At 41.1% G+C, this 22,885-nt stretch overlaps 1 protein-coding gene across 1 annotated transcript in view; it reads right to left on the bottom strand.

The window, feature by feature from the left end:
• Positions 1–16,278: 16,278 nt before the first annotated feature.
• Positions 16,279–22,885, bottom strand: part of LOC140230885 (GON-4-like protein) — an 83,501-nt gene continuing 76,894 nt past the window's right edge. Inside the window, exons 25-27 of the mRNA XM_072311029.1 lie at positions 22,044–22,336; positions 18,876–18,978; positions 16,279–17,214 (exon numbers count right to left, since the gene is read on the bottom strand). Coding sequence (XP_072167130.1) covers positions 17,017–17,214; positions 18,876–18,978; positions 22,044–22,336 — 594 coding nt within the window. The 3' untranslated portion in view covers positions 16,279–17,016. The remainder of the gene's footprint in view (positions 17,215–18,875; positions 18,979–22,043; positions 22,337–22,885) is intronic.

Consider the following 22,885-nt stretch of genomic DNA (forward strand, 5'->3'; position numbering starts at 1 on the left):
AAGTTATCTTGAAACTTAGTACATATTTATGCATGTTCTGCCTGACAGTGATTCTCTTATGAATTTCAGGGTCAAAGGCCAGATGAAAATGGTAACACTGTACTATTCAATACAGAAATTGCACTTTTTCTCCATACCTTGAAAATTACTCAATGCATAAAGGGTCAAAGTCAAGTTAAAGTCCTTAAATCCCCAAATAATACATGCTCTCCTATTCATCCAATTAAATCTAGGTCAAGGAAGGTGAATATTCAATACATTTGTGACAAACATGTCATTTTAATATTTTGCCAATTTTGTGAAAATGTAATCACACACTGTCCATATACTATAGACCTATTAGGAGAATCATGCATTATGGCCGAGGCATACCAGTCGCTATAGCGACATTTCTAGTTTTTTCCTTACGTTTACCAAAGTACGACTGTATGTCAATATTTCATCTACATTGGAACAAAAATAAACTAAAAATGTGTGCTAACATGTAAAAATATCAGGTAATCATTATCATCTGTGATTAGGAAACCCACTTGGCTTGCCATATCGTGCATAGCTTTAAGGAAGGCTTTATGAAACAGGGTCCTTGTTTACCAGTCAATGCACAAGTGCATGTATCTTCATTAAATGGCTCATGAACTGATGGTTCAGTGCTCCTATGGCATTAGGCGGTCCCTGCCTTCTTCAGTAGAGTAATGACGCTGGCTCTGCACCACTCGACCAGTATAAAGCCTTCCGGATAGACAGTGTTCATCAACATGATAACTGATTCAAGGATTTCATCTTCAGATGCTTGCAGGATATTGACCAAAATATGCTGGTTACAATGTATTTCTCATGTTTCCCCACGTTATACAGTGGACTCCCATTATAATAACGAAGCAGTTTTCTTTCTTTGTATAGAAAGTTTGTTATCACCAAACAAATAAACAATAAAAAAAAAAAAAAACAGAGAGCCAATTATAATGGGAGTGCACTGTATTGTATTTCTTGAGTGTTATACCATCCACATTTCTTTATGGATATTTTTCAAATGTAATATGAACCTGCATAAAATTTACAGTATATTGTTTCTGGTAATGCTGCTCCCAGTGTTCTGCCTTCTATAGGGACAAGGGTCATATTTTTGTGTCTTTTGTGGCCATAAAGGTTGTTTTGTGACGAAAACTAGGACTCAAGATTGCGTTGCCAAAACATGTCAATGAATCGGGTGAGAGGGGTGTTTATGTTCAGTTGACACACACCGTTGAATGTACAATGTACTAAAAGCCTTCTCAATTTCACTCGTTCATGAATAGTATCATCTGTGTGTCTAAACAAAGGTCGGTGAGCCGACAATGAGCAGCTGTTGGGTCACCAGTGTACAGTGGGGATTCAGTGCTCGAAAATCTGATGTTCGCTGCTCACCAAAATTTGTTCTCAGATGTATTATGGTCTAATTAAGACTCCTGATGTTCTTTTCTGTGCTGCCATCAGTGTTCCATCTTTTGTAGGGTCAAAGGTTCAGCAAACACATATTATTTAGGTTACTGGCTGGTATGGCCACAATTTTCTTACTGTGACCCCTATGTTTAATGACCCAAGTATGCACTTCCATTGCACAGCAATGGATATTTCCAGTTATCTACAGAAGATACATGTAAATCCTTTGAGCTTATGTTGCACATAGGCAATTGACACTCAATTTTGAAAAGAAGAGCCTTCAAATCCATTGCTCAGTTGGGAGTTGTGTGGGGAGGAACATGAACAATATACCCCTTCCTGGGTAGTTTTGGGGAAAAACATGAGAAAGCCATTTCTTTTTTTGTAGGGCATTGACTTGGCTCAGTCGGTAGTACATCCGCCTCCAGATCCAAAGAACTCTGGTTCGATTCCCAAGTCTATCTGAGCTGTCTTATGTTTAATCATACTGTTCCTTCTAGTAAGAGGCCAAAATACTCTGTCCCTCAGATAGGGCATTGAGTGGAGGTCCCGTACGTGTATATGGAGATCCCATATTCATGACTCCTTCAGGTAAATGAACCCACTTCATACATTCATCGCATTGACCAGGGTGCTATCCAGGTGAAGTGGTCCATCTACATGTACCCTACATGTACATGTACCAACTCAAGATAAATGGGTGAATGATGCTGACCCCTCGTGATTCGCCCAAGATGACTAGCAATTGTCACTATATGGAATCAACCAAGCACATTGTGTCATATGAAGACTTTTTTTTTCCATTTTTTTTTTTTTTCATAATGGAAGGTTTTGCAGAAATGTAAGAGTGCTTTTCATATGACATTTTTCTTTGTCTGGAGAGTAATTTCATGGATGTACATGTACAAGTGTATCCCTGGGAACAATGCAAAACTATTAAACTAACTTTGATCCTTGATATAGCACTTACCGGTACTGATCTGCTGTTCTTGCAGACCTTTACAGAACAGTTTTCTCTGCTTAATAGGGTAGTGTCCGGCAGAGTACAGTTTCTTACCCGATTATACAGAGTAGTACCCAATTAGCCAGAAAGAATCTGCACTTCATTCACAACGCAGATACCAGATACTCATCACACAGCAGGGTATGTCACTTACAGCAACAGCTCATCTAAAGTAACATAACAGTCCTGAATACTTTCTACAATGTAATGTTGTGAACAATCTGCATGCAGCTCCAGAGTCCTCATCAAAACACATGCACGCTTCCAAACATTTGTCATTTGAAACTGCATGTACACATGTAGATTTCTACGTACATTGTATGTACATTTGTGAATGAAGCCAAATACTGCAACAAAGTCTGCTGCGTCCTCGTGTGTTTCATGGAGGCTACCAGTTTGTTTTCAATTAACGACCTGAAGAAATATAAAAGTCTCAATAGAATTAGTTTATTGCAACTGATTGACAAATTGCCCTACATCGACGTAAATAAGCACTAAATTGATCAGTGTTTTAGTAGTAGCCATGATAAACAAGGCAAGTGCATTATGTGTCTCACCCATTCGCGTACAAGAAATTGTACGCGAATGGGATATAACAGATAAAACAAGGAAAAGTAGAAATTACGCGGTGCGTAATATATGTCCCCGCCGGAAGTAGCATTTAGTAGCAAAACAGAATACTCAGAAGTGAGTATCTTATTTACTAGCGTAGCCATACTTACCCATCCCAATTTTACAATTGCTATTCGTCCCCTCAACGCGAATAGCCACCGGTAATTTCTTTGCATTTTTCCCTTTAAGCCCCTGAGAACCGAAGCGGGAAACCCCGCCAGGGGCCTATATAAGCAGCCCTCGCGCTGCGCCCTTCCTCTTTCGTACCCCTTAACCAAGTGGTGAAATTGCCACCGGGGAGGAGGGAGGGTTCATGGGTAAGTATGGCTACGCTAGTAAATAAGATACTCACTTCTGAGTATTCTGATTTACGGCGCTTTGCCATACTTACCCATCCCAATTTTACAATTGCTAGATTCCAACGGATATTTATAGGAGGAGGGTAGGCAATACACCACTGACAAATTTTCGTTACTACTGGTTTCACCTACCATTTCTTGTCTTTCAAGTCCGCGTTAGACCTGAGAGGGGCACGATAACACTGCTTTTGCAAATTCTGTCCCTTGGCTTATTACATCAGAAAGGTAGTAAGAGATAAATGTGTTTGGGGTAGCCCAGTATGCTGCTTGCAGGATTTCTTCTAGCGATACGCCCTTAAAGAGGGCCCATGATGCTGCTACTCCTCTCGTGTCATGGGCTCTAAGCGATTTTGAGGATAAAGTTTCATCCCCTCCTGCCTTTATCCCTCGCACTATCCATCGGGAAATTGTGTCTAAGGAGGCTGGGCCGTGGGGTTCAGTTGAACTGACAAACAACTGTTTAGATTTACGGATCTTTTCGGTGCGATTAATGTACCATTTAAGGGCTCGTACGGGGCACCAAAGTCTGTCCTCTGATACTGACGAGAATGCTTTCATAGCTGGAATTACTACCTCACAAGGTTTTGAAGATTCTCTCTGATTTTTGGCTATAAAGCCCGGTTTCGGGATCATACGAACTCTGTCCTTTTCCCAGCGAATGTGACCTGATTCGATTGTGAGGGCATGGACCAAACTACGTCTCGCACCTGTCGCTATGGCTAGGAGAAATACCGTCTTTACTGACAAATCAAGCAAGGAAGCCTTGTGCATTGGTTCGAATGGAGCTTTGGTAAGTCCCCGTAGGACGCTGGGCAGGCTCCACCTGGGACATAGAACTCGCCGAGGGGGATGCTGTAGAAAGAAAGCTCTGGTTAGTCTACACAGAAATCTGCAATTGGATACTGTTTCTCCGTTACTAAAACCTGTGTGGATAGCTCCGATAGCTGATCTGTACCCTCTAATTGTGGAGATACTAAGTCCCTCATCAAATAGTAAGAGTAAGAAATCTGCTATCTTACCTAGAGGGGCTGAGGTTGGATCAATCTGCCTGTTGTCACACCATGTGTAGAATCGTTGCAGTCTTGAATCATAAGTGTTCCTTGTGGAGGGTCTGAGAAATCTAGCAGCCATATTGGCAGCCCTTTCTGAAAGGCCTGCGTCTTCTGCGCTTCTCCTGAAATGGGCCAGAGTGTCAGGCTTAGTTTCCCGGGATTCGGGTAATACGTTTGTGTACCTGGTTGTTTCAGTAGGTCTTTCTTTGCTGGGAGCGTTCTGGGGATGTCTACGAGCAGTTTCGTCAGACGTGGGAACCATGGCCTTCGAGGCCACCATGGGGCAATAAGGAAGATTGTTGCGTTGTCCATTATTACCTTCTCGAGCACTTTCGGGATCATTGAGAATGGTGGGAAGGCGTAGCCTAACATCCCTTTCCACGACATTGAGAGTGAGTCTATTGCAAAGGCTTGTGGGTCGTGATGTTTCGTGCAATATATGGGAAGTTGTTTGTTTAGAGAGGATGCAAACAGGTCGATCTGAGACTGCGTTATATCGATTACTCTGTGCGCTATTTCCCGATTGAGTTGCCATTCGTTGGGGAGATACTTCCCGCGGGATAGAAAATCTGCTATGTAGTTCTCCTTCCCGGGTATGTGGCATGCTTTCAGAGAGATGTTGTGTTTTAGACACCATTCTAAGATCTGCACTGTCAGGCGGCAGAGGGTTGGGGATCTTGTGCCCCCTTGCCTGTTTATGTACGATACTACTGTCATGTTGTCTGACTTTATCAGTATGCATCTGCTCGTTATTTGTGTTTGGAATTCTCTCAGTGCCAGCTGGACTGCTTTCATTTCCAGTACGTTTATGTGCAGCTTTGCTTCTTCTCTCCCCCAACATCCCGAAATTTTCTTGTCTGAGATGTGAGCTCCCCAGCCCTGGAGAGATGCATCTGTAGTTATTGTCAAAGAGGGGGAGGGGTTCCTCGTTGGTTTTCCTTTGTGTAGTACACGAGAATTTATCCACCTCTGTATTGCGGTTGCGACCTCTGGTGATAGAGGGACTAGTTTGTCGAGGGGATGATATTTGGGTCGGTAATGTTTCAGCAGGTGAAGTTGGATGGGTCGCATTAGCATCCTGCACATATGTACCACGTCTACCAGACTCGACAAGAGTCCTAAGAAGGTTAGCCACAGTCTTGCCTTCGACGTTGTTGTCGACAGTAGTTTCTTCCCTATTGTCATTACTCTCTCTACTCTGTGTTCCACTGGGTAGGCTACTAGCCGGGGTATGGACAGTTTGGCCCCTAAGAACTCTGGGTCTGTTGTTGGTGTAGTGTTCGACTTTCTCAAGTTGATTATGAATCCCAGATGGGTGGCTAGGTCTATTGTCATTTTCAGGTGGGCAGTGATTATCTCGTGGGATGGAGCCAAAATGAGCCAATCGTCTAGGTAGCAGAATAGAGTGACTCCTCTTCTTCTGAGTTCTCCTGCTAGGATCCTGATTAATCTTGTAAAAATTCTTGGCGCCGATTTTAGTCCGAATGGTAGGGCTTTGAATTGGAAGTACCTGTTGTTTACTGAGAATCCTAGCAAGCGTTGGCTGTCGTGGTCGATGGGAATGTGATAGTAGGCGTCTTTCAGATCTATCGTAACTGCGAGGTCTGTGGGTTTTACAGTTGGGAGGATTGTGGATAGGGTTTCCATTTTGAAGGTTTGGTTGGATAGAAATTTGTTCAACTTTTTTAGGTTCAGTACCATCCGAAATCCCCCCGATCGTTTTGGGGCGAGGAACACTGGAGATAGGATTAATGGGGAGTCTTGTGTTACCTCGTCTATTACTTGTTTTTGCAGTAGGGTGTCTATTTCCTGAAGGAGAGCTGTTCTTTTTTCTGGGTCTTTGGGTAGGGGAGTTTTCTGGTAGATCTTTATCTGTTCTGCGGGAGTGATTAGCTGAGGGGCGTAGCCTGTCTGGACAATAGCTATGGCCCATTTGTCTTGAGAGATGTCTTCCCATTCTTTTCCGAACCACTGTAGTCTCCCCCCGACTGGTATTTGATTGTTGATTTGGAGCAGATCTGGGTCTAGATAGTCAGAATTGTGGTCTAGGGTCTCGTGATCCCCTTGCACTCTTGTGCACACTTTGTGAGAAGAAGGGTTGAGGTCTTTTGTCACCTTTGCCTCCATGCCATGTAGCCCTTTGGCCACGAAAATTGTCCTGTGGATTACTAGTGCTAGTAGTGGGTCTACTCTGTCTGCCCGTGTAGGGGGCATCACGCCGATACTGACGGCGGTAGGCTGGCACTCTGTCTTGGTTCGAGAAGTTTGCCTGATGTCTACCAGTACTGCTGAAGGGCCTAGTAGGCTTGTATGTAGGTCTAGACAACTTGTATATCGTCTTATCGGCTGTAGTGCTAGCGGTGATATTCTCATCGAGGATGGACTGGAACTTACCACTGAACAGGTCCTTTCCCTCGGTCTCGACTTTCATGAGGGCTTTTGCTGCATCTCTGTCTAATTGCAGACCCTCTATCACCTTCTCCCGTCGTAGCCGTGTGCAAAGGAGGGCAGTACGTGTCGCCTGTTCGTACTGGATGTCTGCCACCTTTGATAGCATGTCCCCGATTTTTTCTTTGTCTTGTTCGTCGACGCCAAGTCTTTCCGCTTCTAGGAAGGCGGTTGTGAGGTAACCTTGGTATATCGCAAGTCGCATTGACGCTCTAGCTGAAGCATCGATGGCTGACAGATGCCATTCGCTATTTCGGAAGTTGCGTGATCGCAGGCTATTCGGATTGCCCTGCTTTTTCACACTCGCATCGCCAACGCGAAAAGCTACGTCTGGGACTGACGGGGTAGTGAGAAACTTTTCGTAGTCGTCTTCCGCGATTCGAAAGTTTTGATTTACTTCTTTCGAGCATATTTTCATTTGTGTACGCTGTTGGTCTAGCTTTTTGAAGCAGTCTTTATACGGGGCATCCATCTTAACTGCGCTTTTCTTCGCGTTTTGTGTGTCCCCGAGTGTAGAATGTATACGGAAGATCGACTTCTCTGTTTCTTTTGCCTGCTCGCTGGCGGCCAGCTGAGGGCAGTATTTGGTCAGAATGTACGCTGCAGACGTTGTGTCATCGTTGTCATCGGGCGCAGCACTGGTACGTGATGTCAAGCGAGCGGTGCGTGCCGCCGCAACGGAGTTAATAGGTTCACTTTCTGATACAGAGTCCGCTAGTTCGTTCTCTGGGTCGTGATTTCCCTTCACCAAAGCGTAGCGGGCTGTGTTAACACTATTTCCCGATTCCGAGAATGAGCTAATAGAGCAATCTCTCCAATTTCTGGCGCGGCTAGAAATGCGTGGCCGATGGTAATCGAGATCTGAATCAGACTCTCCCATGATTGAAATTTCTGCGTCTCTGTCCTTGTCTCGACGTTCTCCGCTAGGATTGTTTTCGCGGGCTGCCCGAGATCGCGACTGCGTGTAATAGCTAGTGCGAATATGGGATCGGGAGGGTCTACCTAGGCTCGAATCGTAGTTTTCCTCGCCAGTTACGTCTAGTGGATCTGGGTCGGGGAAGGTCGATACCCCTCCCGAGGAGCGTGGCTGCCTCGTTTCCTTACCCGCTACAGCGGAGGCAGTCTCGATGGGGATTATTCCTTTCGGAATTATGTTCTGTAGGGCTTTTATGAGCCACTCCCCCGCATCTTCCGGGTTTGGGAGGGTATTTGTGCCTGTGGTTGGTATTTTAGCGGGAGTCCCTTCGTTTTTCTTTTGAGAGGAGGGTTTTCTTTTTCTTCCTCTAGTTCCCTGTGAGGTTTGGGATGTCACGCTACGGGGAGATTTCTTCTCTGAACCAGTGGCGGGTGGGATAGGAGTTGCGGGCTCGCCTGCGCGTTCGTGTGGTTTATTCTTTGCTGACTGCACCGCCGCATTGCCGCTGTTCTTCTCCGGCGGCTTTCCCTTCGCCGCGGAGTTTTGGGTCTTACTTTCTACGTTTTCATTTCTCTCTCTCGGCTTTTCCTTCGCCGGATTTCCTTTTGAGTTCGGCTTTGCCTTCGCCGACTCATTTTGTTTGTCAGACATCCTTGTAAGTGGGATAATAGGGGCCGTGTTTGTAGTCACACTTTGAAGTTATCGAGTACAGTTAAGATTTCGACCGGTGTTCATGAAGTCGCGCGGTAACGAAAGAGGAAGGGCGCAGCGCGAGGGCTGCTTATATAGGCCCCTGGCGGGGTTTCCCGCTTCGGTTCTCAGGGGCTTAAAGGGAAAAATGCAAAGAAATTACCGGTGGCTATTCGCGTTGAGGGGACGAATAGCAATTGTAAAATTGGGATGGGTAAGTATGGCAAAGCGCCGTAAATTGTACAATATAGGTAAAAAGATGAAGGTCAAAGGTCAAAGAAGTCAAAGGTCAAAATTCTATGTAAAAGTTTTGAAGCCCTCACCTAGTGCCATCACATAAAGCAAACGGAATCGAAATCGGGTTAGAAATGGCGAAGGAGTAGCATTTTGTAGCCAATGTACAATATAGGTAAAAAAATCAAGGTCAAAGGTCAAAGAAGTCAAAGGTCAAAATTCTGTGTAGAAGTTTTGAAGCCCTCACCTAGTGCCATCACATAAAGCAAACGGAATCGAAATCGGGTTAGAAATGGCGAAGGAGTAGCATTTGGTAGGCAATGTACAATATAGGTCAAAAATCAAGGTCAAAGGTCAAAGAAGTCAAAGGTCAAAATTCTGTGTAGAATTTTTGAAGCCCTCACCTAGTGCCATCATATAAAGCAAACGGAATCAAAATCGGGTTAGAAATGGCGAAGGAGTAGCATTTTGAAGCAAAATGTACAATATAGGTCAAAGGTCAAGGTCAAAGGTCACAACTGAAATTCTGTATAGAAGTTTCAAAGCTCCCATGTAGTGCTATCATATAAAGCAAACAGAATCAAAATCGGGTTAGAAATGGCGAAGGAGTAGCATTTTGAACATTTTGATCACACACGGACGCACACACGGACACACGGACGGACGGACGGACGGACACACGGACGGACGGACGGACGGACACACGGACACACACACGTACGGAGCCCGTTTCATAGTCCCCTGCTCGAACTCGTTCGGCGGGGACAAAAAAGAGATATAACAGATAAAAAGATATAAAAGGGTAAAATTTATGGCAAAAAAGAAACATGGCATTAAAATTTAACATTAGGCCCCTAAAGTTCGTTGACCCCTGCCTGTGACCTTTGACCTTGTGGTGATCATCCACTCCCCAAGGGACATCTACCATCCAAGTTTAGTCACAAACAGACCTATGGATCAAAAGTTATGACCCATAATAGAACGCACCATAAAAACTTAACATTGGGCCCTAAAGTTCATTGACCCGTGCCTGTGAGCTTTGACCTTGAGGTGACCTTCATATATGGTAAAATGTGAAACTTTGTATGACCCCTCTTCCCTCGAAGTTTGATTCCAATTGAAGCCCAGAGTAAAGAGTTATTTAAGTTTTTGTAGCGTTACGGACAGATGACGGGCGCCGCAGGCGATCCCTTAGTCTCCCCTCACCTCCGGTGGGCTCGACAAAAATCATGGGCGTACATACTCGAGCAGGTTGGACGTAGCCCTACGTCCAACCTAGAACCAACACTTGTTATAGGGCGAAAGCTCGGTGGTCTAATGGAGATGACGCCTGTCCGGTGATCAGGAGGTCGTAGGTTCAAATCCTGCTCGAGTATGTACGCCCGTGATTTTTTATCATGGCTACTACTAAAACACTGCTCAATTCAGTGCTTATTTACGTCTATGTAGGGCAATTTGTCAATCAGTTGCAATGAAAACATCTCGACGGAAGAATTTCATGAATTTGGAGAACTAGTTTAATTGTTCGTTTTTCTTGAGAGCTAGCCATACGTGTATATACAAACTCATAGGCAATAGTGATCAGCGTGTCGCTGTGTGTATGAGTGTGTTGGAAGTGTGTGTGGTGCTGGTGCAAGGGTTCATACACCACATGCTAAATTTGTCTTCTTATACCAGTGATTCGGCGAATCAGTTGTAAACACTGCACATTTTTCTTTAACATGTTAAAATGTCAACCTAAGCACTCTATCGACCTTCAGCACCTCACTGTTTCTTCATAATTTATGATTACACAAACCTTAACCCTAACTAGGCCAGGCTATTTACGTAGATCATAGAGCCGGGGGGGGGGGGGGGGGGGATCCCAGCCGTCGACCGCGCGATCACGATGAAAATTGGCACACACATTGCCTGTGATGTAATCTAAAGTACCACGAAGTTAAATTTTTAAAAAATTATCATTTATGCTAAATTATGCTAATTTATGCATAATGATACATGAAATCAGACAATTTGGTATAAATCACTAAATAAAGCTCAAAATGAGCACATTTTTTGTGTAAATATTCTTTTTAGTGTCCTGAGCAAATAGAAGAGAAAAAGATTGCGCCATTAGAAAAAATTTATTAAGTATTTTATTGTTTTTTGAATTTCTTATGTATTTCTTTGTTTTTTTGACTTTATATTTTTCATTGTCCGCGACATTGTTCTGAACAAGAAAATATGTTATGAATTGATTTTAATTAATAAAACCCCAAAATAATCATGCTTTTATGAAATTTGCCTGTAAGCACAGTTTGCATTGAAATTGTACACAAATTCACGTTTTTGAGCGATTTTTGGTCTGACATGCACATACATATTTATGCGCAACTTCGGAACCGCGCGCCCGGGCATCGCAAATTTGGTGTCAAAAGATGCGGGAGACTTGAAAGAAAAAAGTCATGAAACGTCGCGGCGATAGCTTTTCGCGTTAGCGATACATCACATGGAACGTCGAGGGGGGGGGCCTCTTAGGCCCCCCCCCCCCCCCCCCCCCCCCCCCCGGCCTAGTTAGGGTTAAAGGCTTTCTGGGGGAAACTACGGCAATAAGCAGGCTAATCTGAAAAATACCTGGGTACCTACAAATTGTATTTATCTGGAATTCCTGCCTGATTACCTGGTAAATATAACATTCACCAGGTACTGGTTTTCAGCTTCAAAGTGGAGTTTATGTACATGTACATTGTACCTGATTATACCGCAGAGTACTGTATTGTCATTTTTACTGGGTTTGTCTGCTGCCTAACTAGACTTGATGGGGAGTTTTAATTTTTTCACTGTTGCTATGACTTGTGAAGTTCACTGGGAGTGAAAGGCTTCTTTTTTTTTTTTTTTTTTTTTTTGCAGTGCATTCTACATTGTACTTGTACAAGTGTACATGTACAATTTTGTGTGTCCTCCATACAGTGTTAGCACAATATGTTGATTGCAAAATTGTACCTTCCTTTTGCCTGCCCCCTGCCTTGTGACCATCACTCACACAGCTCACAAACCAAACATTAGTGGTACAATTTTTACATCTCCTCTTGGAAGAAGTGTACATTACTTTCCTCATGAGATACATACAGAGCACTCCCATTAAAATGAACAGGGTTATAGCAAAACTCTCTTTACAAGAAAGACAAAATTAAGGTCCCAAAGTTATTGTCTATATACTGAAAAACTTTTTCGCAGCATAAAATTTTCGTGAATTGGAGCCGACTGCCTTTTTCGCGGCATGAAATCTTTGCGAGTTGGCTCTAACATTCAATGCATATAGTATAGACAAGAACTTTCACACGCATTTTAATTTCGCGAATCTTGGCTCTTGCGAAATTCACGAAATTAAAATGCACGTGAACATTCCTCTTTTTACAGTACACTTTCTTTGTATACTTTTTGTTCAGCTACTGTATTACAAAATTTAGATATAATGAATGAAAAGTGCTGGTTCTGAGGACATAATTATAACAGGAGTCGCCTGTACATGCACGTCTGTCTACCCAAGGAGGTTTTATACATGGAGTAACAACAGTTTTATTCCCTTTGATCTCATGTTTGATGCCGCCACTAAGACATATTTTAAGTATGTGCTAAACTGGAGCTGCATCACAGATAGGAAGACAATTGACTAGTGTTTCATTGCATAATCACCAGCCACTTTCAAAGGAAGATATGTCTTTGTGATGGTAATTACTTTTCGCTACCCCTTCTTAAAGACATAATTTACCATTTGCAGATGAAACAAAAACCCAACATTAGTGCTTTAAATTAGTTCTAAAATGTGAGTTAGGGATAGAAACAACCACTGTAAAAATTTAAATCGGTAAAATCGATGTTAAGTATTGTTAAATATACAAAATGTGAACAATAGTTATAATAAAAATTTTTCCACACTAAACCGTCTACAGTTACGGTTTATTGAGAAAAATACAGATATCTCCTTATATTTTAGGCTTTATCGCAAAAATTTTATATGACAAGATGTTTTGTGATACAACAGACCTACACATATGCATTAAATGTCATATCTTGAAATTTTTTAAAATCACTGTTCCCAAAGATAAACAGGACCTTTAATAAAAGGTACATTTGTAGGTGGTACAGACACGAGGATGCGCGAACAGAAATTGAGCAAAAAATGCTGAAATAAAGCTGAAAATTACTCGACTGGGCATATGTGGGCACTAATCTGATATATCTATCAATAAAGAATTATACTTGAAGATTATTCCATATTACTTTTAATTGGGGAAATTAAGCCGAAAAGTGATAAAACAAGCTTTCCAAGATGGTACAGTTTTAAACATTTTCACATGATACAGCTCTGATTTACACTTTTGTGCAAATTTCTGGACGGAATTGACTTTTGTTATACATGCTTTATCATGAAGTGAAATTTCATTTCATTTATGAATAAATAAGCAAAATATGGCCAACATTATGATAACGTTCAAAATAAATCTTCAGATTGCTCAGCAAGACGGCGCCGTCGAACATCGATTATCAAAGGCACAAGTGCACCTGTGGAATTCTTTTGTACATCAATGGAAATCTGACAACTGTTTGAATAATTACAGCCAGTTGGAACTTCATGTATAAAACCTCCTTGGTCTACCACTCTTCCATGTGTTTGTGATTGTGTGTTTGTTACAAGTCATTTCTCCCCTGATCTACATTCAGATACATACACTGTAATGCATAGCCACTTTGGTTATTGCCATGAAGTCAGGACATGTTATTGTCATTGACCCTGTAAAACAATCAGTGATAAATAAATAGCATAATTTCATTCATACCTTGGATATTTGCTTCTTTCATTACAATGCTGCTCCTTGGCATTTCAGTATTTTGGCAATGTGTTGTTGCTAGGCCAGATTTCTTTGTGCATTCATGTTCCTACACAGGTGGCAAAACCCTCTTGTTTGACAGTGGCAGCTTAGGATTTTTGAAAAGGGTGTAACATTAATGACGGGAAGATTTTGTCACTTGAAGCTAAGATCTTGGAGAGGCGAGACCATTATTTTAGTGTCTTGAGCAGCTACAGCAACTACCATGGTAGACTGCTTGGGTCTGGTACTAGTAGCAGCTAAGCTGATGAAGTCGGGCAACAGCAGCATGTTGAGCTGCCGGTGCAAAACTGGGCAAAAAGCTGGTTTTGTTTGTGAAATGATTCTTGGAACATGGTCTTTACGTGTGCAAAATATGGGAAAGATAGGACATGTATTCACCAAGATACAGAATAGATTTGTGACCTTGACCCTAATTTACCTATCCAAGATGATGTCTGATGAAGTACATTGTAGTTTTATGAAATGATGTACGTGACATGGACTAAACATGTGCAAAATATGGGGGTAATAGGGCCTGTTTTTCTCGAGCTATTATGAGTAACGTTGCAGAAAGAAAGAAATACCTCCCTACATCAAAGCTAAGCTTCAATTTAAACCAAATTTTGCGACGTGATCCCGAGACCCAATGAATAAATAGAGATAATAAGTAATAACTGGTCAAATTTGACAAGGCTACATTCAATTCCATTGCGTACGAGCTGCGTGTGCGTATATGCGCATGCCCGTACGCGTCCGTTTATTTTTTTTTAATTAAATCCTCCAAATGACCTGAAACGTGTGCAAAATAATTTTGAGCTCAATTGGAGCATGTTAAAATTTCAACAGGCGCGTACACCCACGTTTATCATCTATACATGAATTTTGAAAACATAAATGGTTGAGCTTGACTTCAACTATATGACATGTAAATTTCATACACAATTTCTATCCCATTAATGAGATATGATTGAGAATGTGATTTGAGATAATGACGTCATACCGACATCATGGCTGACTGATCACAATGATACATTAGGTCTGTTGTCCTTAGGACATGATACAAATATGGCATAAGCTTGAAATTGATAGTCAAAGGACTTTTTGAGTTAACCTCTGCACAAGATTTGAGAAAGAAATAAAGAAGAAAAATAAAAAAAGAAGATTAAGGAATCAGTAGTTACAGGAGGTGATCCTAAATACAACATTTGCACCATGTTTTTTCCAAGTGCTGTATTTACAATGTAAGTATAGTAGTCATCAACACTGGACCCACATCCCATCAGTCACACACTTTCACTGGATGTGAGACAAAATGTAGAGATGTTACCTATTCTTGTTTCAAAGCCTTTGTGGTTGTGGATGCCCTTGTGCTTATATGTACAATATAAATGACTGATGTTTATGAATAATGCAAAACTACAGTGCATATGAAAAAACAGAAAGGTAATCCAACCTTGGAGGGCTACTACAGTTGTATTTGATAACTGTCAGCTATGGAGAGCACAATGCTGGTTGTGAGGAAAGAAGAACTCTTTCTCTTTCCATTGGTACCAAATTACGTTGACAAATGTCATTCATGACTGAGCACATGAACTTTAAAGACAACAATGACAAATTGTACTGTTTTCACAACAATGAATGTCTCACTGAATGGATATGAGATCTGTCAATGAAAGTGGCCAAATACGCCAGCCTGCATGAATGCAGGTTGTGTTTAGGGTTTCTTCTAGCATTTTATGGTCTATAACCTTTAACATGGCCACCTGTCTGACAACTTGGTCACTCCCACAAAGGGCAACCCACATAATCCATTTTTCTCTATTCATATTCAACACATAGCTCAAACCATGTCTTGAATATGAAGAGACAAAAATGGATGATGGGTTAGCCTTTTGTGGGAGAAAACAAGTTATCGACAATGTGGCCATGTTGATGTTTATGGATCATAAAAGTTTAGAAGAAACCCTGAACACAAATCTGCAGTCATGCAGGCTGGCCTCTTACTTTGACCACTTTCATTGACAGATCTCATCCATTCAGTGAAACATTTATTGTTCCTTCACGATTTCACTCAAACTTGGAAAAAGTACAATTTGTCATTTGATTGTTGTTTTCAAAGTTCACATGCTCAGTCATGTATGACATTTGTCAACATAATTAGGTATCACTGGAAAGAGGAAGAGTTCTCCTTTCCTCACAACCAACATTGCGATCTCCATAGCTAGCAATTATGAAATAGTAGCCCTCCAAAGTTGGATTTTTTTATATGCACTGGACAACAAAAATGTGATCGTTCAACTCCAATGTTTGCATATCATAATTCTCTATTTTGAAACATGAAGAGTGCTGACTGCTGGTGGATTATGAAGATTAGCCATTGTGTACTGTCCTCTGAATAAACCGATTATTGGCTCGTAATAAGGCAATGACCCATGACGAAAACACAGTTACAGTGGACTCCTGTTATAAAGAAGTCCTTGTGACCGGCGGTTTTCTTCCGTTATATCGAATTTTGTCATTATCAAACAAATAAACAATGAACATACAAAGAGTGGATAATGTTGCGGCCCCAATTTTCACTTAGTGGTAATCGGAATTTTGTTATAACCACGTTCGTTATAATGAGAGTGCACTGTAACACAAAAGGGCACACATGCTCATAAAAATACACATATTACTCCATGAATTAATATGTCTTATCTCTTTTTTTTTCTAGTATTTCGATTTAATATCCACTGAATACATTTCATGGAAAATGTATTGGATGGAAAAATAAAATTCCTGCTTTATGGTTACAAGGAACATATACCAGGAGCATGAATAAATAAGACTTTAGTACACACAATTTACCAATCACTAACTGTAAGTGCAGTGTGAACATGTTGGATAAAAATCAACTCATATACAAGATTGAGAAAAAAACAACAACAACCAACAAAAGTGCAAGAGTCAAATTTTGTCTGTCCAAGTATTCTCTTGATTCCCAGAAGCTTTGACTCAAGGTTACTGAATTAATAAAGTGTGTGACCCATTTTGATTGCTGTCAGCCACATTATTAGGGATGGCAACTTGATAGATGCTTCAAAATGATAGTGATCAAGCACATAATACAATACATTTGCTGGTATATTTTAGAGATAATACTGTATGGACTCATTTCTTTATCTCAAGCTCATATATGATTTTCAAAGCCATGACACAGGAAAATGGTTCTCAATACTTTAATACAAACATGACTGGAACTAATATCCCCATCACAAGTTGTTTCGCCTCTGACTTGTTTAGGATTTGACGAGATTTTTGCACTGAAAAAAAAAAATGGCAAGAAAGCACTTGGTTTAATTCCTACACTCGAAATCCTGAAGATTGCTACATCATTCCTTTAGGTAAACAGATGTTCATGGAGATGCAGCATCAATATTAGTCTATTTCAGTCACCTCCCTTACTGTCAGCAGCATCCTGTTCTTCTTCGTCTTCATCCTCCTCTTCCTCCTCCTCCTCCTCCTCCTCGTCATCACCATCATCATCATCGTCGTCATTTCCATTATCTTCATTATCATCTTCATCAGCAGAAGCACCTTTCTTGGAGTGGAATAGCTGCATAAGATGAGCAAATCTCTTCTTGACCTGGGAGACAATGTACAAAACAGCAATGTCAATCATACACAAGATTTACAGACATTGAATTTAAGTACAATTCTTGTAATGTTCAGTACAAAAGTAATCTTATGATGGATATAATCTATCAAGATATATTCTAATTTACAAAAATGCTTCCTAAAGGCTACAATTACCCCTGGTTTATAACTAAACAAGGAAAAGTAGAAATTACGCGGTGCGTAATATATGTCCCCGCCGGAAGTAGCATTTAGTAGCAAAATGTACAATATAGGTAAAAAGATGAAGGTCAAAGGTCAAAGAAGTCAAAGGTCAAAATTCTATGTAGAAGTTTTGAAGCCCTCACCTAGTGCCATCACATAAAGCAAACGGAATCGAAATCGGGTTAGAAATGGCGAAGGAGTAGCATTTTGTAGCCAATGTACAATATCGGTAAAAAAATCAAGGTCAAAGGTCAAAGAAGTCAAAGGTCAAAATTCTGTGTAGAAGTTTTGAAGCCCTCACCTAGTGCCATCACATAAAGCAAACGGAATCGAAATCGGGTTAGAAATGGCGAAGGAGTAGCATTTGGTAGGAAAATGTACAATACAGGTCAAAAATCAAGGTCAAAGGTCAAAGAAGTCAAAGGTCAAAATTCTGTGTAGAAGTTTTGAAGCCCTCACCTAGTGCCATCACTTAAAGCAAACGGAATTGTAATCGGGTTACAAATGGCGAAGGAGTAGCATTTTGTAGGCAATGTACAATATAGGTCAAAAATCAAGGTCAAAAGGTCAAAGAAGTCAAAGGTCAAAATTCCGTGTAGAAGTTTTGAAGCCCTCACCTAGTGCCATCATATAAAGCAAACGGAATCAAAATCGGGTTAGAAATGGCGAAGGAGTAGCATTTTGAAGCAAAATGTACAATATAGGTCAAAGGTCAAGGTCAAAGGTCACAACTGAAATTCTGTATAGAAGTTTCAAAGCTCCCATATAGTGCTATCATATAAAGCAAACAGAATCAAAATCGGGTTAGAAATGGCGAAGGAGTAGCATTTTGAACATTTTGATCACACACGGACGCACACACGGACACACGGACGGACGGACGGACACACGGACACACACACGTACGGAGCCCGTTTCATAGTCCCCTGCTCGAACTCGTTCGGCGGGGACAAAAAAGATCCCATATGGGAGAATTCCTGGGTGATATGATGTTCAGTATCAAACATTAAATCTAACAGTGAGCTTAACTTACCTTTGGAGTTAACTTCTGTCATTCTAAAATCACTTAAAAATTATCCAGTGGCTCAAAACAAAGCAATTAAACTGCAGCATGCAATGGAGTGGTTGCCTCAGTTTTCTCATGCAACCACGCATCTGCTATAAGTTTATGGCCCTCTATTTACACTTTGATGGAAGATAGTTGAATCTGACCACTGAAAGAGGATTGACATGCAGCCCTTTCTGCAGACATATTTTTGCCCAATACCTATTCCTACAAATGTAGCATCTACACCTCATGCAGCACACCTGGGCCAGGTCCTAAGAACATTCATCATGTGATTCATTTTATGACCACCTGTTGGGCAGAAGCACAGAAATGATAACTTGCAGACAGACTCACTAAAACATTGGGCTTCTTATGCTTGTTTTCATCTCTAAAAAGCAAAGATGAATAACAGACTTTACCTCTTGTGATGTCTTATGTTCAAGTTTATCAGCTACTTTCAAGAAAGTCTTCTCATGGGCACCATGTTCTTGACAAGCTTGCAGCAACGTTTTGTCCTCAACCCTAAAATGACAAGGATAAAAATTGATCTTGTAAAGAAAGTTCGACCTCTGTTGCTTGATTATGAAGTCTTGCTCATTATACTCCATTCTATTCTATTTTTTCCTCACTTTGACATTCTTCTGATAGCAAATCCGTTCAATTACCTTCCCATAGATCGGAAAACTTTCATAAACACCTTTAGACTCATCTAACTCACAATCTCATCAAAGTATGAGACCTGGTTATCAAGATTGCACAAAACACCTGCGTTATTTTATACCATCCTACATGTCGTGGATGCAAAGTGTGATACCCATTACATGTATCTTTATGGAGAATGCATTACATTATCTCCTAATCCCTTGAAATACATGTACAATGTATAATGATGGTGCACATTTCTTGCAAAGCCCACATCAAAATGAGAGTCCCTATGCACTACGAAACTGCATCTCAGAAGAATGAAAAAAAAAAATAGGGAAGTAGAAGTAAACTCTGCTTACAAGATACTCTGGTATGCAAGAATTTTCCTGTTTTAACCAACTCTTGTTTTAATAGGCCAGACACTCTAATAGGTTTTTCACAGATACTAACATGTAGTACTACAGACTGCTACTACACATTAGGCCCTTTTTGTGGGTGAGAAAGTCATCTTATTAGTTGTTTATGTTTATGCGAAAAACAGAGTATAATGAAAAGTACATGTGTGAACATACAGATTCTTGGAACTCACATTGAAACCACCAGACTGTCTGCTACAAATATTTTATTTGTGGGTTTGCAAGCATACCAGGTAAGTGTAAACATCATATACACATGTACAACTGTACAGAGATTTTTTTTTTTTTTTTTTTTTTTTTAGGGGGGGGGGGGGGGGAGGTATGCTCCTTGTCTCCAATGACAAGCAATATATTGATTCCTACTATGAATGGGAGGGAAAGCGTCCACTAGTCATACCTGAAGAATCAGTCACACACTCTCCTACAACCATATGTATAAATTGGAAATCGGCAGATACCCATAGTATGTTGTATACTGCATGCTTCTGACAAAAAACGCAAACACTGCACACTGCACTGCATGTGTTAGAGTGAGACATACTCTGCATGTTTCTGTCTGTATAGATGTGCAATGTGTACCAAATACGCTCCTGGTTGTGAATCCTCAAAGCATGACATACGAAGTCAATCATTTTCTCTCCATTCTTTCAATCTCGTAACAAACAAGGCAAGAACTGAAATAATCACTTTTACTGGTAATATCCTCTCATACTTGTACTAACAAAATCTTTGGTATACTTTGTACGTGTTTCCAAAATCCGCTCTCTACAACTGGGCGAGTTGTGCCATAAAAATGTGTGTTAACATCCATTATCAGGGAAACTCTTCTTCAAACAGTGAAACAGTCATTATACAAATGTTACCTGTTTTTGTTTGTAGTAAAACATTGGAATGCACACAACAGGCTGGGGAAAAAAAAAAGAGCTTCAAGGACACATTTTAATAGTATCCATACACGTGATACGCTGAGGCAGTCCACAAAGTTAGATGCTGCTGACTAGAAATAGGTAGTGGTAACCACAAAAAGAAGTTAAAAATGTTGGGAGTGTCTTATGGAGTGTTTAACAGCTTTGAAAGATGTTTACATGTTTATTCTTTGTAAGAATTCTGACCTAATGGCATTAATATTGCTGTTATTAAACAACAATGGAAAATGAGCCAAAACAACATAATCAATTTAAAGGGATGGTACAGTATTGGTGGAGATGAGAATTGGGCTTTTAACTTTTTGCGAGATACCAAGAAAACACTTATGATATAGTACAGAGCATAACATTTTAAGAGGAATTCAAAGTTTATTTGATGAAAATCAGGTTTGGAATGACTGAAACATCCAAAGTAAAACAAAGCGATCGTTATAAAGTGTGGGTCCCACAATTTATTAGAATCGCTCTTTTTTGGATATCTCGGCCATTTCAAAACCAATTTTCATCAAATAAATGTTGAATTCCTCATAGAGTTACATACTCTTTCATGTTTCATAAGAGGTTTCTCATTATCTCACCAAAAAATGTTAGACCCCGTTTACAGTGCGGGGCCGGGCTCGGCCGCGGCTCGGCCGCGGCCGAGTCCGGCCTCAATTGCGCGGCCGAGCCTCGCAATTTTGTCCGTTTACACTGCTGGGCTCGGCCGCGCTTTTGATTCAAACCTTTCAATATTTTGTCGTAGTGGCGCTCTGCTTGTAAACAAACGCAATTTGGTATTGTCTGGTTTTCAGACCCTTTGCCAAATGAATTCCGTGGCGACGAAGTCGCCGTTCGGGCAAAGGCCTTTGCCGAAGGAAAAAAATCCTTTGCAGGACAAAACCACCTTAAACTATACTAGTTTTCGACGTTGAGGGGGTTAATATCCTGGATAGCGAAAGATACAGGCAGAGGGTTTGGAAGCCAGACTAAAATTGGCCGCGCAATTGGCCGCACATTTGGCCAAGTTTGCGTTTACACCAAGAAGAGGCCGCGGCCGAGCCGCGGCCGAGACCACCTCCAGAGCGAGGCCAAATGCGAGGCCAATTTTGGCCTCGCATTTGGCCTTTTGCGCGTTTACACTGAAGCAGGGCTGGGTTCGGCCGCGGCTCAGCCGCGGCCGAGCCTCGCACTGTAAACGGGGTCTCTGAAACCTGAAGTTAGGTCTCAACCAAAACTATACGATCCCTTTAAAAACACATCCTGAATTTAATGGTGAAAGGAAATATCCCTCCTTTGTCATCATTACGTTACATTTCATCTCAAACATATCACAAGTTGATATCAAGAGTAAAAAATGAATATCTTGTGTCATAGGCATAAGTTATAACTTTATTTCTGTGATGTTTGATTAAGCCCTGATGTGGAGCAAAGAGCAAAGGGAAGTGAATGCACAACCAATCCCTACAGGATGCCATGCTTCACAGGGAAACTGCATGATTGAGAGTTACTACTGATGATAGACTGCACCTATTTTGGCTGTGAGACCCAGAGGAAACATATAGTTAGGTAATTGACAAGACGTGGTAAATAACTGACAAGAGAACAGATTTGGAAGACCTACCGTGTCCAGACAGGTCCTTTGGTAATCTCTCCTACACTGACATCTGCACTGACAGCTGGTTCTGATTTGGTTGTAGTCTCTAGTTTCCCAGGTTGTGGTGTACTGTCCATGAAGGGGCTTTGTGTGTCTGCTGTTTCCTGCTTCGCCTTCCCCTCTCTGCCCCTTCTCGGAGTCTCCCTTCCATCTTTACTCAGTTCTGTTGAGTGGGACGAGTCCTCTGATGAAAGTGGGACTTCATCCTCTTTGCTATGCTGTGCACCACCATCTGTTATAGCAGTTGAACTCTCTTTGTCCTAGAGGAGACCATAAGGCAGATGATTAACTCGGGGTTTTAGGCGAAACACATTAAAACTCAGTATATGTACTGCAGTCTACACTGAAAATCACAGTAGACCATATGAAGTGTTGGCACAGTGGCACATATCATCTCAAACTCTTCATATAGTGTGATCATGTAAATACATTTTACATATATTGTATCACACTGTCCTTTATGGGGTAAATAATACTTTATGTTACACTTGCATGGGGTAGTCTGGGGATATGAACATGTTTTGGAAGTATTTTATCAAATGCAACTGGAATGGAAAGGGAGTTGCATAATTTTGCACATGACCAAATTCAATGTAAGTGCAGTCAACCTTGCTTAAGTTGACCTCGCAAACATTGAATAATTGCCTAAATTGTACAGAGGTCTTTTCAAGTCCCTTCTCTTTATATTCTATAGATTTTAATCCCTAATAAGTCGGATTTTCTCTGAGTTGAAGCTATTTCTTCAGTCCAGATAGATTCGACCTAGGCAAGGTTGACTGTACTACTGTACAGGCTGAATTTTTTTAGTG

Source organism: Diadema setosum, chromosome 7 (genome assembly GCF_964275005.1).
Source record: "Diadema setosum chromosome 7, eeDiaSeto1, whole genome shotgun sequence".
Lineage (NCBI taxonomy): Eukaryota > Metazoa > Echinodermata > Echinoidea > Diadematoida > Diadematidae > Diadema > Diadema setosum.